At 36.4% G+C, this 16069-nt stretch overlaps 1 protein-coding gene across 2 annotated transcripts; it reads right to left on the bottom strand.

Annotated features, from left to right (window-relative positions):
* Positions 1-11473: 11473 nt before the first annotated feature.
* LOC124256626 (BLOC-1-related complex subunit 5-like) lies at positions 11474-16022 on the bottom strand. 2 transcript variants are annotated; one of them, XM_046690599.1, is made up of 4 exons: positions 15976-16022; positions 15482-15601; positions 14389-14726; positions 11474-13388 (listed from the first exon to the last, which is right to left on the bottom strand). In XM_046690599.1, the coding sequence occupies exons 2-4, from the start codon at positions 15594-15596 to the stop codon at positions 13161-13163; spliced, it is 681 nt and encodes a 226-aa protein (XP_046546555.1). In that variant the 5' UTR covers positions 15597-15601; positions 15976-16022; the 3' UTR covers positions 11474-13160. The 2 variants fall into 2 exon arrangements, with proteins under 2 accessions (XP_046546555.1, XP_046546556.1); XM_046690600.1 differs by lacking the exon at positions 15976-16022 and adding an exon at positions 15855-15940.
* Between the last annotated feature and the right edge of the window lie 47 nt (positions 16023-16069).

Raw genomic sequence — 16069 nt, 5'->3', positions numbered from 1 at the left:
AGGCACCTAATCACCAGGACACAGAGTCAGACGCCTAACCTGCTCAGCCACTGCGGCTTCCACCATTCAGCTACTGCTGGCGATTAGGTACGACATGGTTCGAATCCCGGATGGAACTCAACCCAACTAAAGTGCTAGAATCTGTACTTTACTAAGAAAGTGTAATCCCAAATATAACATATGTTACATTTGACCACTTTCTAAATGGCATTGTGTATTCATACAATTGTTTGCTGCATAAAAAAAGGTCTCGTCTTGATCATCAATTTTTTCTATACTCTTGATACAAGACTGATATCTGATGGATAACAACTTCTTGGTTTATTTTTCACAACGTTTCTGGGCTAGTTCTTGGCCTTCTTCAGGTGAAGGAAGAAGGGGCATCTGAAGAAGGGCAAGAACTAGCCCAGAAACGTTGTGAAAAATAAACCAAGAAGTTGTTATCCATAAGATTTGTCTTGTATTACTACACCAACTTCTAAACGCCTTTGAAGAATGTCTATACTCTTGGTTTTCACAAAACCTATTGCAACCTCTTACAATGCCTGTAACTGAGAAGGAGGCACATTTACATTAATTTCCTTGGTGATGTTGATGGCAAGACGTCTGTTATATATCAGGCCATTCATCTTAGACACACTTGCACAATCTTGCATAAATACACCTTGGAAACTTGAAAAGTTTTTAGAACTCCATCTACAGAGATAACGACCCTGAAACCAACATGGACTCTAATCAAAGAATATTTATATGTCTCGATGTTTTACAAAACATTTAACATGGTGGATAGAGTATTCAGTTATGAAAACTTAGAATTTAAATACTTGTGAAAATGGTGAATATTAGGGTTTATTTTGCTGCTGACCTTTTGACCATATTCCTAGTAGGGGTGAAAAGGTATGCTCTTACCACAGTATGGTACGTATTGCGGTACAAGGTCTTTGGTTCGGTCCGCTTCGGTTCGGTATATGAGATTTGATCATAAAACAGAAAATTGACAACAAGAGCCAAACCTTACATTGTTTAATAACATGGAAAAAACCATAACCATAATCCTTGTTATTTTGAATGAACAAAACTGTCATTTTATGACTAGATAGAAAAATGGTATGAAAACCGAAAATACAAAATTTTTGGTTTACATTAGGCCAGACCAATTTTATTTCATGTTTTACAGATTTTTGTCCCCAGAAAACCGAAAGGCAGGGGAAAAAAATAAAACATACAAATCACCAGTCAAAGTAATATTTCTTTTGCATACTAAAAGTATTTTATTTTTGGCAAGTTATGAAGTGTATATGGGGCAAAATAATCCAAAAAAATTTGGGGGTAAGTTTACATTCTTTGCCAAAAGAACTTAAGGATTTTATTTTTCGGAGCGGTGAAAATTAATTTTCTTTTTTTTTCTTATTCTTGGAAAAATACGACCGGCAGATCCGTAAAACAAAAATAAAATTGGTCTGGCCTTATGGTATACCGAACTGAAGGCAAATACCGCGGTTCTACTAATACCATTTCACTCCTAACTGGTAGTGCTATTGCAATTAGTATGCTGGTATTGCAGCAGTATTTTGGTAAAGTGATAACTATCTCTTACACCCTGAGTGGTATGTTTGTTCAGTGGTTAATACGTAACAGTTTTTACTGGACTGTGTTGGGAGAATGTATTGAAAAGACCCTCAACATTGCACTTGTGTTCCGTGAGATGTCAACATGTTTATCTTGATAGTGGTGGTATTGTGTAATTATTATGTATATTATTGTGATACAGCTGCAGGCATGTTACCATATCATATATCATGAACAGATCACTATATATTTGTAATATTATCTTTAACCAGTTACCTTGAAGATTTTAGCATTGTTACATCATATACGATAGTATGATAACTTGTGATATGTCACAGAGCTTGTGCCTATTTACACAGAAATGTAGAAATGCATATCTGTTGCATATCAGTTGCATATCAGTTTTCACTGTTGAAACAGGTCTTGTATATGGATATTAACAGAATCTTCTTGAAAATTCCTTGAGTCCAGTACCATGATGAAATGTATCAGTTAAGTATATTATAAGTTATATCACTTGTAGGTTAGCATACAGGGTTGTTCCTATACTTCATTGTTGGAGGGGTGGTGGGGTAGTCTGGCATTCGCTCATCACGCTGAAGAGCCGGGTTCGATGCCCACGTAGGTACAATGTGTGAAGCCCATTTCTGGTGTCCCCCGCCGTGATATTCTGGAATATTGCTGAAAGCAGAGTAATAACAAACTCACTCACTCATTATCGGAACTCTGCCGAATTTGGTATCCATTTTTTTTTACCAAATTACAGAGTACATTATTATTCTGGCACTTGCAATATCAGATTTTAGGCAGATAAAATATAACTTGATCATTGAATTATTTTTGTAATAAATTTTACATGAAGATTGTATTCTTTTGTATTTATTTGAAAATTATTTAGCAATGTCAGAGTATTTTTCATCTTTTTCGTACATGAAGTCACATTGAGGATGATTAATAACCTTTATTCTTTCTTTACATATTGAATTTTCAAAGCAATAAAAAAAGCTATTTTACCAACTATCGACTTTTCAAGGATATATAAGGTGTGACATAATGATTTGTAGACTGATGATCATTATTACTGTAACAGAGATGCCAACCACTCCGATTTTGGCGGAGTTACTTCGATTTTCAAATTAAAAATCTGCTCTCCGATTTCTCTTAAAACACTCTGATTTTTTACAAAAAATTCTGAATTTATATTACGGTATACAATTTCGTAAGTCACCGGTGATTTATTTGAGTGAACACTGGTAAAAGCATTCAGAAGCTTAGCGTGTGATCCTTTGGGTGTCGATTGTGTATATTGCGTGTTATTGACGATGAAGTTTCACAAAGTTTTTGCCGAATGCATGTCATAGTCCTTATGAAAGTGAAACAAAATGGCAGAGCCGACCACACGCTCACCCTCAACTCGCACCTTTGGTGCTCAGGCCTGGCTTTCAGCCAGTCATGACTCCTTTTTCCTTAGATTCAGGGTTGGCATCTCTGCTGTAATCTGGAACATTTTGTGTTGTTTAGATGTGTGACAGTTTAATGTCAAAGTATTTTTGATATTTTCCATATGTCATGCAAAATGCTTTGTGATTCGAGTGGACTGTTTTAACAATTTGGTGAGAGATGAAAAACAAAGTATGAAATGTGCCCCCTATTGTATTCACTGCATCACAGGGTGGTGGGGTAGCCCAGTGGTTAAGGCGTTCGCTCGTCACGCCAAAGACCCGGGTTCGATTCCCCACATGGGTACAATGTGTGAAGCCCATATCTGTTGTCCCCCGCCGTGATATTGCTGGAATATTGCTAAAAGCGGCGTAATACCAAACTCAGTCAGCCAGTCACTACATCACTAGTGCATGACTTTAAACACTATTCAGATTCCAGTCAGGATCAGTGTTTCATGTTCAAGAATGTCCTAGAGTTGGAAGTATTTAGTCTATTGTTCCATGATTGTCTTACTCATAGTGAGGAAGCTATTGTACTCAATAATAAGGATTTGTTTCAACTGTATGATACTGGAAGTTATCATTGATCATCTGATGATTGTCACCATCATTGCTCCCATCAAATTATGACTTGGCAGTCATGCAAAGCACATATCTGATACCTGATCACAGCACTCTGGGCACGTTTAGGATGTCAAATAAAAACATACATTTACATACATTTTTAACTAAATGTATACCATACATTCTGATGGTGTCAGTTTCCAACATGGATGCAAGTTGCAAAGCTCATTTCTGGTGTCCCTTGCAATGATTGTTTAATATTGTGTGGAAAGAACCCCATCACAATTCTCACTCATACACAATTATGGTGGCCGGTGATCATGATCATTTTACCATTTTAGTTGCTAGCTTGAGTTGTCACTGTGTGGACACCCAGTCAGCCACAACCCTTGTCAAAACATATTAAATTTTAACACCTTTAGACTTATTTATAACTGTGCTTTGTAAATAGCAACACAATATTTTGTGGCAGAAACTTTGGATGATTTTCCAACATAAAGATGTGAGTACATGTGCTAACAGTTTTGGCAGTTGACATGTTCATGACACTGTTTAAGGAGAGTTTCATGGCTTGTTATGTATTGCTGAATAATGTCAGTCTTGGGATGGATGTATTTGTTTGATATATGTTTGTTATAAGTGTACATGAAACTGCTTCATACTTGTTTGGGTTTTCAGACAACTTTCCAAGCAGTAATTCTCTACCTCTAACAACCTACAGATGCCAGTTCTAGTCTTTAGACAAAGGTGACAAGCACCATACACCAGTAGCCAAATAGTGGCACCATTTGTTGTACTGTCTGGGGTTTGGTGACGCATTTCAGGAGAATCTTACAATGGACACTGTTTTCTTCTGATTATGGTTTGGTCACTTTGATCGCACTAAGTTTTAACTGTTACCCAAGTCCACTAATCACATACTTAAATCCAGTTAACAATCAATATGAAGAACCTCTTATTGTGCTGATCAAGCTTGACCAGGGCATGTATAGCTGTTTATTTTGTATGTATAAGTTACTGCGGATGCTGTGATTTAAAGGCTGTTTTTTTCTTCATATCAACATCCATTCCTATATTTACAGCCAGCTACCTTGCCTTATTCTGGTGTGATAAGGGTGGTGGGTATTCTGAAGCTGGGGCGATTACTCACAATTAGTGTTGGGAAACGGAAACCAAATCCACTATCGATTATCGGAGGACTTGTTGTGAACGATCATTGATTATAATAAAAATATATGTCTACATTTTTCTTCTAATCACCAATTTTAAGGGTTTTTCCCCAGGTTTTTTCTAATTAATTTTTTTTATCACTAATACTGTCATGCAATGAAATGCATGCATGCAAGAAAGACACTGGAATTGTAATCAAGCCATAAAAGTGGTTCAAATATTACAATGCGCATAGCTTTATGCTGTTGAGCGTAAAACGGCACTCAGTTCCACAAAACGACTATAGCTCGATGACTGCAACTTGTGCAAGCCTGTATAATATTAAATATTAAAGTATATACAAGTCACAATCACCTTAGGGCCACCATCGCTTTGTGGAATGGGGCCAAGATCATCAGATAAATGCAAGCGCATAATGCTACCTGGTTAAATCCATTTGTCATGTCTTAAAACTGACATGGTGCGTGTTATCTGTCAGGTAGCCAAGGCAGGAATGACCTTCTCCCATCATAACAGTGTGAACTTCACTGTTAAGTTCCCTACCTGTGGTGGTGAGAAGTCAGCATGATTTATTTCTTCATTCAATGATGTGTTGAAAAGGTTTCAATGAAAGTATTATCTCTATTTTCATAAATATGAAATCATTTTTATGTTTCTGAACAGTCTGAGGACTTAATGGATTTATGGAACATGGGATAAGGCTTTATACATACTGATACGTAAATATTGTGTGTAAACATTTTAGGATAATTATCGACATAATCACATTGATTTTCATGCCATTGAGTGGCAGATGGTCTTGATGAGAGATGACAAGGCCATTTACCATGGTTACCATGTTAGTATTGGATTTTCACAAGATTGTGAAATGTTCCTGTTGGACTAGGAATTAACAGAATGTTCTGGTGCAGTTGGTCTCAAAAGAATGGGATGTTTTAATTTTTTATGTTATAGATTTGTACACTTTTATATATTTACCTCACTTATTGAGCAGAGTTTGTTTAGTCTTTAAGAAAGTTATTTTCTATTTATAATATGCTTTTATTTAGCATTGTTGGGACTGTTTGACATACGTTTTATGTAGGGGTGAAACGGTACATCTGAGCTTCGGTTCGTAAATATTGGGGTACATTCGGTACAAAACTAAGAATGCAACAAAACTAAAATCACAGCAAACCACATTTTTTCTTGAAAATAAAGTTTTAATGAATGTAATGCTTCGAAACTAGCAGGCCATGGATAATTAGTAGTTCATTACAAATTTACATCATTAACTCTTGGAACGAATATTTGCATCTGTAAGATATCAAATATAATTATTTAAAAAATTGGCATGCGGTATATACTGAAAATACACTTTGATGCGCGGTGTACGGAACCGAAAGCAAAATACAGCGGTTCAACAAATGTAGTTGTGAACCGTTTCACCCCAAGTTTCATGTTCTGCATCTATCACTGTCACCTTTGGTTGTCCAGTTGGAGGAGATTGATCTGAGCTCTTATGAAACATTTATTAGATATTCATCTCCATCGTCACCAAGAAAGTAAATTAAATTTCCGTTCTTGTAAGTCACATTGAGAATTACTGTCCACAAATACCATGTACAGTTGGTTTTTCAGAACATAAAGTGCCTGCTGTTATAAAGATAATTAATATCTTCAATTAATTTATACTTTGCTTGATATGTATGCTACAGCCATTCTATATTACCGGTAGTTTATTTCCTGTTTCTCGTACAAACATGTTTGACATAGAGGATACTTGAAGCCGAGGTCATATACTGGACAAAATAATTTAGGGATATTGGTACTTTTATGATTGATATTGTATCAGTGTGTCCATGAATAAATAGATCATTATTCATAATTTCAAAATTTACATATATCCCTATTTTTGTCCAGTATATTTTGAATATAAGAGTTGAAAGCTTGCCAGAATTGCTTTGTTATCCCATTCAATAACTTGCCCACTGACGTCCCCTTAAACTTTCACTTCGTTTTTTAATTTGATATGTATTTTTGTATTCAAATTAGTATTTGGTTAAATTTGCACGACTATTTATTCAACAACAAACACATTTTGTTTATGTTTACATATATTATCTGTTATGATCTCCTTGTGACCTTGTATACCGGGCGATTGCTGGATATGGGTAGTCCATGTTCCAGTGTCAACACTCATGGATCACAGGCTTGTTGGATGTGTGTGCAGGTATGATCTTCCTGAGGCATGGGCACTAACTTACAACTCAAGTCCTGTTTCAAACCTTGCCCAAGTAGACTTGAACTTAGAGTTGTGTTTTGGACTGCATTTACATGATTTGCAGTCAAATCCAAGTAGCAGAATGAAATAGATACCTGGTTCATAAACTGCCCTGCAGATTTAAGATGATTGCAGAATTTGTAAGGCTTGTGTACCATGAATTGGTTGTCAACATATTTTCTATTTTTTTCCGTATTTTAATCAAAGTGCACTCTTGAGGTAATTTCCCTTTGTAATACAGTATTAGTCTTGATTATCAGTGAGATCTCCTTGACGAGGTGCTTCTATTTATTTGATTTTGGAAGCAAATGAAAGTAGTATGATAGGGGGAATCTGAACAGGTGGGACACCAAAGGGACATAACTTGTAATAGCCACTGGTGGTGCGACAATTGAGCCATGAAATAAATTTGACAGTGGTGGAAACCAGATTTTTATGGTCAGTTACCTCCCTTGCCTTGGAAGATGAAGGTACATACAAGCCTGTGAAGTGTTGATGGTGAGTGTGGGAAGGTCTGTTATATTTGCTATGGTATAACAGTAACAGTGGAGTTTGTTTTGCTTGAGAAAGGAGAATATTTATATATATTTTTCCTGAAACAGGAACACTCGTGTCAAAATTATGACAATTTAAAGGAATATCAGGACCACAAGTGATGATTATATGAAGTGTAAATGTTCACTATGTAGTGGAAGAAAACTGTTGCTTATTGTTGATAAATTATGAATATTTTGTGTGAATAATAGTTCTGTAGTCTAGGAGTAAACACTTATCATGTATAGAAGATGTTGTTATGATCTGTAAGTATGCTTGTGTCTGTTGAGAATACATCGCCAGTGACATCAACAATAGCAAATTTTGTTATTCATTGCTCTTATCAAAGCATAATGTTTTACCTTTGTTTTGATTTATTTTTACATGTTCAAATCCTGTTCATTTTTATCACTGTTTGAAAATATTCACATGGGTTGCCATGACAACAGGAGTTGGCTGTATCTGTGAACTATTCATGATGAAGTTGCTGTGAAATGCCATAGTAATCTCAATAAAGACTGAATAACATAATCAGCAGTTTGTCGTCTTTGTTGCAAGCACTGATTCAGCATTATTTGTCAGCATCAGCTTATGACCATGTGTAGTTACTGGTCTGTACCCAAAACTCACAAAACCAGTTTATGAAACAGCTGAAACATGCATTATGACCATTTGCTTAGTGACATTAACTGATTGCATGTCTGTACCCCAGTGGCGTGAATCGTTGCCCTCAATATCCTTCAAATGATTATGTGGTCCATACTCAATTTACAGTCACATGGCTGCAATATTGCAGAGAGTTTTACGTTAACAGATCCTCATTGAACATGAGTCAGTAAAGTCACCAATAGTCCTTATTGTTTGGGCACAGACATCAATTAAGTATTTATTTATAGTGATGAGTAACAACGAGAAATGTACAGTAAAATATTTTACCGAATGTTCAATGTCATCTGAGTATATTTAATCTGAACATCTGCACAACAGAGCTGTCAAGATACACTGAAATATGATGATACTTGGTGATACATAACCCATGCAGTTTGCAACTTTAACCATTGGTACTAAGCTGGAATCTAGTCATATTCTGTCTGTTGTACTGAGCTAATAATTGTTTATACAATACACTGCTGTACTGAAAACAATACTATTGGACAAATTCAGGCTAGTGGACTCCTGAGCAATCAATATCATATGTTGTTACATAAAGTCCTGTTGTCACATGGTTGTGTTGCTGTACTATGGGGACTTTCAAGAAGGAAGATCAGTTGGGTGTTAAATCATTCCCCCGTAATGATTGAATACTACTGATACTATAACAAGAGTCAATTTCCCTGTCAATGTACAATGTACTGTACTTCAATCATGATACCAAGTACAAAAATGACATAAGACCACATTGAAGATTTTTTGCGTTGGCGGAGACAATGGGGGGTTGCGGAGGTTCGGAAAAAAACAACCCCCACCCCCCAAAAAAAAAAATAAATAAAAAATTCCTGGACCCCCCCATGCATGATTGACTGTGTCACAACCCACAATTACACAATCATCACCAATCATAACTGTACCTAACTTTAAGTCTGACATGATGAAGAGAGTCTGCAACACTGTCAGTGCTTCTCAATTTTGTGCCGCCATATAGCTGGAATAATGCTGAGTGAGGCATAAAACTAAACTCACTCACTCACTCAATTTTGTATACACTAAGGTCCTTCATTGCTTCTGAATATATACAGACAGTGTGCAGTGTAATTTCTGTGGTTAACCAACAAATCAAAGCACTACCTGCTTCCAGAGAGGGTTAAGCCATCCGTACATACCAGAGACCATATAAATTTATAATATGGTCTCTCCACACACCAATGAACATTCCACACACCAATGATTACATTGGCAATACTTACTGTGCAACATAGGCAATAACCTTTGATCCTCTCAATGCTGCTGTCGAACATATTCGACAGGAGAGCAGCATAATGACATCCCCAAACAAAACTTGCAACAATTATTTACCAAGTAGGATTTAATTGATTCAGCAGGCTAAAAGTTAATGCCAACACTTTACATGTTATGTTTTCAGTAGCTTACTAAAACAGATATGCATCATCATTGCACTGCAAAGCAGCCATATATATACTCAACAAAACAAGTTAAGGACCACCCCAATATTCAATATGTAAGTATTATATGGATCATAACATGACCTATTAAATACTTTAATATTGAAAATTGGGGTGGTCCTTAACTCTTTTGTTGAGTCATATTTATGAGTGGTGGAGAAACAATTTATACAAACCAAAACTGATGAGCATGAAAGAACAAGCACACTGTGTATTCAGAAGTCAGTGCATCATTCCCTGTTATGTTTGACTTACCTTACCGAAATATTCAACAGCAGGTGTAAACTTAGTTTGGTTGCTACATGGCTAATAAAATGCTGCTGCAATACTAAGTTTAACTCACTTATCTTGTTAAATAAGATAGAGAATGACAGCTAATAATTGTAAACTGGGACAAACAACTCATGAATTATGTATGTTGTGGGCAATAAAGTATATTTTTGAACATTATAATTGTGTCTACCGTGATGCCATCAATGATGAAGATGACAGGAGTCTCACGACTGACAACACAAACACGGTGACAATCATCTATTGCACATATGCTGTTTTGATGCAAACAGAATACACCTCTCGTTCCCATGTCAAGGCTACATCACCACAAACTTGCAATAGTCTAGTCTGGAGGAGACAGTCCAGTAACTCTTATTATGCGAATCTCATAATAGTGGATTATGATGACCAATTAGTTCCAGGAATCTCCAGAAACCTCCACCTCATTAATTACAGAGAATCAGTACAGGAAGATGAAGGCATTAACAATGACCCGGTGAGTAATTATAATTGATTAATCAGCCACCCTGCATCCAGGCAGTGATGACTAGTGAATGGCCAGAATGGAATGTGTGGAGAAAAGTCTTCATATCAAATGTACAACCAATCACTAAATCGAACATAATGACACATTAACACTGATCAATATTTTGCAACCAAAGCATTCAAAGAAAAACAAGATTTCCAACATTGTATCTTGACAAACACAGATACTACAATGTGAGTGAGATGTACTAAAAAATATAATATATCAGGGCTCAGTTTAACTATTCAGAAGTTGCACTAGTGCAACCTGAAACTGCAAACTGCAACATCATTTTTAATACCAACTTGCCCCCAGTGCATCTTAATATTTTGCAATTCAAAGAAGACAAGACTTTAGCTGAAAAAAGAAAAATGAGGAACTGGCTTGAAGCAGTGACTGATGACCACATGGACAGTGATTGAATGACTTAATGTTCATGTCATGAAATATTATGAAGATACAATGATTTATTCAGACACAGAATAATTTTATTATAATGGTGTTCTGAATCATCAATAACAAGACTTCTTATGTGAAATTTTCTATCGAGCAGCAACCTGGTTTTGTTTGAAGCAACAGAGTTATCAAATAGGTTTGATTTCCTTAATCGAGCCCTGTATATAGGCATTCTTTACCTTCTGATAATAAACTGATGGTAGCTGATGATCAATGGTGAAGTCCCATCCCATTACTCCCATCTATGTCTGTCAATGGTAGCAGTATACAGATACTATGAAGCTGAATCAACCATGTCAACCACGTCAGAACTGAGAGATGGACTTTCATGTGTGCATGAACACAGGTTTAAAGAATTGTCTGTCCATAAAGGCAATGTAATTGTCAATGGCCTTATTACTACGGGATCTAGTCAAATGGGCCGAGAAGTGCCAAGTCAAATGGGCCGATGGAAAAAGTCAAATGGACCGTGGAAAAAGTCAAATGGGCCATGAAAAAATGTCAAAAGGGCCTCATTCTTAGTCATATGGGCTGAACACAAAAAAAAGTTTACAAATGTCTTTCATTTTTTATTGACATATATAGCATTAAAACATGATATCATAACAATATCAGACTTAAACCTGGCAGACTTAAACAGGTCTTGTGTTGCAGCCTTCTTCACCTATAACAACAACAAGAAGGTTAATTGATCTAATTAAGAATCAATTCGATTTGTTAACATCTCCAATTAACAATTAAGGAAGTTTGTTAACAGTTAGGGTCCAATTAACTACTAATTAGCAATCAATCAATAGGAAGTACTACTCACAAACTAAATACTATTTACACTATTTTATTATGTAATTTATTAATTTTTTAATTTTCGGACCTTTTTTCGCCCTTTTGACTTTTGATTTCGGCTCTTTTGACTTTTGGCCTTGGCCCATTTGACTTTTTTCCGACCTTTTGTCCTTCGGCCCATTTGACTACAACCCATTGCTACACATTCATTAAATGTTAGATATTAGTTCACATTATCAATTATTATCACATCAGCACAACAGCTGTGAAATATACTGATATCAACACATTAGTTTCAGTATGTACTTTACAATTCGTTTTGTCCAGACTACACCTTTGACAGCATATAATGAAACCAGATTTACAGAGAGGAGTTGATATTCTTCCTTTTCATCTGACTACAGCCAATTATCTGTTACTTGTTATCCAGTACCTGTTGTTAATGTTATTCAGCTGCATACCAATCACGTCATGCAGACATACCTCGACTCATTACCTGGCAGAAGTCACTACAGCTTAATAACAGTTTAAGAATCTGTCAAAATGGCGTTAAATGGAATACACTTGTTATCTGTGAAGTGGCACAGTTTCTCATTTACTCGCTAATTTCTAGAATGCAAGTAAAACATTCAAAGACCTACAGCACTGTGAAAAAGCATTTGCAAAATAGCTACCTTTCTAAACAGTATCGTTATTCTTAAGAACAAGCAGTCATGTGAATGAATGCTCAATTACTCCTATAGGCATACAATATCTATCGTCATCATTACACTGAATGAAACAAGACAAATGTGACCAGACTGATAACATTCGATGAGTAACCATGGTAATTTGAACTTTTCCAGTTGCAATGAGAAAAATGTGAAAAACAATGTACATACTTCTTGAATCATTTTTGAGTGGTCTATATGACATAAAGCTGGAGGCAAAAGAAAAACAAGTCAGTCTTGACGTCAGGTTACAAAATTATCGCTAAAGATCTGTTTCATCATGTTCATAAAGGTGTATATTTTGATAAACACCGAACCATTTTTAATCCGAAGGTGTAGCTGATATACAAAATTTAGGATAGTCTTATCCATAAAACATGGAAACTGTTTCAGCATTATCAAATATTTAACAGACAACATATTTCGATATTTAATTCATGGTCATATGTCTGTCATACAGGTGATATACATATTAACAATGTTTCCGTGAACAGTGAGGCACTGTTACCATGGCTACAAGCACTATAAACATTACAAAACAACAAATACATGAGAACAAAACTGCATTACAAGTACATGTACTTACGGACATATTATTTGGCATCTTCAAATTAATCTATCATTGCACTGAAATATACAAAGCATGCAATATACATCTTAATGTGCAAATTGAAAGACAAACAGTTCCGATCAGGAAACACACATTGTCGAATCACAGTCAATCTTACAAGTCCTTTCCTTCGTATCCGATCAGGACTGAGGTTTTTGAAGCTTCATATTAAAGGGTTCCAACTGATCGCCGGGAGGTAAGAGTTTATTTAGTCTGTCCATTTTGGGACCAATATCTTCCATCCTCAGCCTGATCTTCTTCAGTACAGATAACGTTTCATGTACCCGGTTAAACTGTTCAGCGTACTTGTTGTACTTCTTCTGTCTCTCAGCTAATGCTGTGTGGAGTACATTGATGGTATGGTGAATCTGAAACATCAAAAACACACATTATAACTATCTATTTCTTAAGTATCTTCAATAATCTGTCTACTTTTATAAAAACCTGAGTCATAACTGAACTTGTAAACCTCCGGTGACGTCACTCTATTGTCTCACTAGGTTTTCCTTTTAATAATGATAATAATAATAATAATGGATATTTTAAGCGCACCTTTTTCAAGTCACTGATACATGCTCAAGTAAACCTCTACAGGCAGTTTCCAGGGCAATCTAAAGATGTTGCAGAATCAGAACATTGTCAACTCAAATAGTGATGCATGCATCAAGGTGATGAAACTCGTTGGACTTGTTCAGTTGTTGCACAGTAACGATTTTTACCACTCACTTACTACAGCCCTATTATTCTTTGCAGTCTTTCAAATCAGTTCATTTCCTAGGAATACCAATCATGTTTCAAATGGTTCTTAACAAGCATAAAATTATATTCCAATTTTGGGATGATACTGAAGAATGTACTGCAAAATGTTCCCATGCAGGAGACACAAAACACCTATCATGTTCCACTGTTAAATTGTCTTCCGCAAAAATCACTACTTTGACCAGCATGATGAAGGGGAGATAATCACGGTAATGGTATATCTATATCAAAATTACCTTTCCTTGCCTTGTATAGTGCTTCACACGTCTTGTCCATACAATGGGTAACTAACAGTGCCTGAACTGAGAGGGGCAGATCCAGGATTTTGGAGAAGGGGTGGATGCACATAAATCATGAAGTCCAAAACTAAGGGGAAATGGTCCTCGGGGAAATCTTTTCAGGGGAGAGGGGGGATGCACACTCCTGCACCCCACCTCTGGATCCGCCCCTGACAGTATACAATGTCCAGTATTGCCTAATGCAACAATCTTTGGCCTTAGATGCCATATTAACCACTGGCCTTCATCAGAATCAAACTCTGCAAAAGAGCTGGATCACATTTTCAGTATTCAGCTGCTGATACATATTCCTTATAGAGAACTGACCTACCTCTTTAATTCTAATACACAAAGCATTCTGATCAAAAGCCACAGCTTCTGATAGCTGCTTGAGATGTTCCTGATATCGGAGAGACAGGAACAACAGTTGTCTGTAGTCTAGCTTGTCCAGCATCTCCAAATCCCTGGAGCTGACCGGAACATTCAGCGAGCCCCTCATGATGGGGAAGAACACGGGGATGGTGTTGAGTTTCGTCAGCTCTGGATCAGGGTCTTTGATGGGGACCTGTCCTTCAGCAACTACCACTATGTCATGTTTGGGGGTACTCTCTTTGTCCTTGTTCTGTTGTACTTTGTGTTTTTGTACCCGTGGTGACTGTCGAGGTGAATCTGGAGATTGTGGTATAGTCAAGAGTTAAATCAGAACCAGTATCACAACATACCTAACTCCATGTCCATAACAATTATGAGCGCACATGTGTAATTACAGCATTTGGTGGAAAATCATTTATAAACATACTTCTAAAAACTGTAAAGAGAACATGAAGTTGGTAATTTAAAATACTCTTCATTATTATTCTTCAATCAGTATGATAATGAAACTTCAGGAACCAATGGCCACCATTTCCCCTTCCACATGATCATAATTCCTTCTTATCCATGTTGTGGCAGCTTTTGAATGCTGATATCGAAGTTCTTAGAGTATATGCTGAGATTTATCCATGATTCAAAACAACGTGCAGAAAAATTAGGGAAAAAGTAATTTTGTTCTAAAACTGTGATTTTTTTTACAAAGTCCTCATTTTCATTTCTACAGAGGTATCTTAACTCTGCATTTTATCATTCCTAACCAAAAGGACCATACAGTATAATTTTGGCACTGAACCTGAGGATGTGTTTGATCAGAAAGGAATACCTAACCCTAATGATCACAAATGAGATGTTTGATTGGAAAGGAGAGCCAAGGGCTAAAGAGGATGTGCAGGTAACCTACCTTCCCTAACAACTATTCCTAAAAACTGAAGAGGCATGGAAGATCTGTGAACCATTAGCCACAGTAGGCAGTCTGAGCAACCTATTAGTGCTACTGTAAGCTGCTCATTGCTACCCAAATGTGTGACAATGGTGTAAAATCAGAGCATTACCTCCATCAATAGGTTTGCTGATAGAGAACTGAGTGTAGGGGATTTCTTCATCTCTCTGAGAGCGAATTGTGCTTCCAGGCGCACCTGCTGGCAGACTGCTCTGGTCAGAACCCATAGTCACTATCAAGAAAAATCATTTATAATCACATGTATTTTTACTTCAGAGGTACAATGATTTAGATCTACTGTGGTAAGGCCGTATAATAAATAATCCACTGGCGCTTGTAGCTAGAAAAAAACCAAAAACAAAACACAACAGCCATCAATGTACATATTGTCACTATCACTGAATTAGCACTATATTTACATGATTAAAGGATATAGACATCTACATATTGTGTTAAGAATAAGACTTCGCCAGTACAGTGTATACCTTGACGCCTGTTTATTGCGCGTTACCAGCCCCTGTGGAATAATCATGATAAACTCCTGCAGCAATGAGTGACTTTAATGATATTAGTAAACAAATTATGACCTGTATTGTAGATACTTACACTTATAAATATTATCGTCTGGTTCCTCTTCCGTGCTACAAATAAATGAAAACTAAGATTGTGAGTAAACTGCAAATAAAACACGAACATGGTA

Source organism: Haliotis rubra, unplaced genomic scaffold (genome assembly GCF_003918875.1).
Source record: "Haliotis rubra isolate DU_JTF1 unplaced genomic scaffold, ASM391887v1 Scf632, whole genome shotgun sequence".
Taxonomy (NCBI): Eukaryota; Metazoa; Mollusca; class Gastropoda; order Lepetellida; family Haliotidae; genus Haliotis; species Haliotis rubra.
This window is presented reverse-complemented; position numbering and strand designations above follow the sequence as displayed.

What these genes read in the sequence shown, in the direction of transcription:
- LOC124256626 (XM_046690599.1), bottom strand. Translation starts at nt 15,596, where the DNA reads ATGGGTTCTGACCAGAGCAGTCTGCCAGCAGGTGCGCCTGGAAGCACA. An exon ending in CAGCAAACCTATTGATGGAG is followed by an intron (nt 14,727 to 15,481) that starts GTAATGCTCTGA and finishes CACAATCTCCAG; the next exon opens with ATTCACCTCGACAGTCACCA. An exon ending in TGTGTATTAGAATTAAAGAG is followed by an intron (nt 13,389 to 14,388) that starts GTAGGTCAGTTC and finishes TTGATGTTTCAG; the next exon opens with ATTCACCATACCATCAATGT.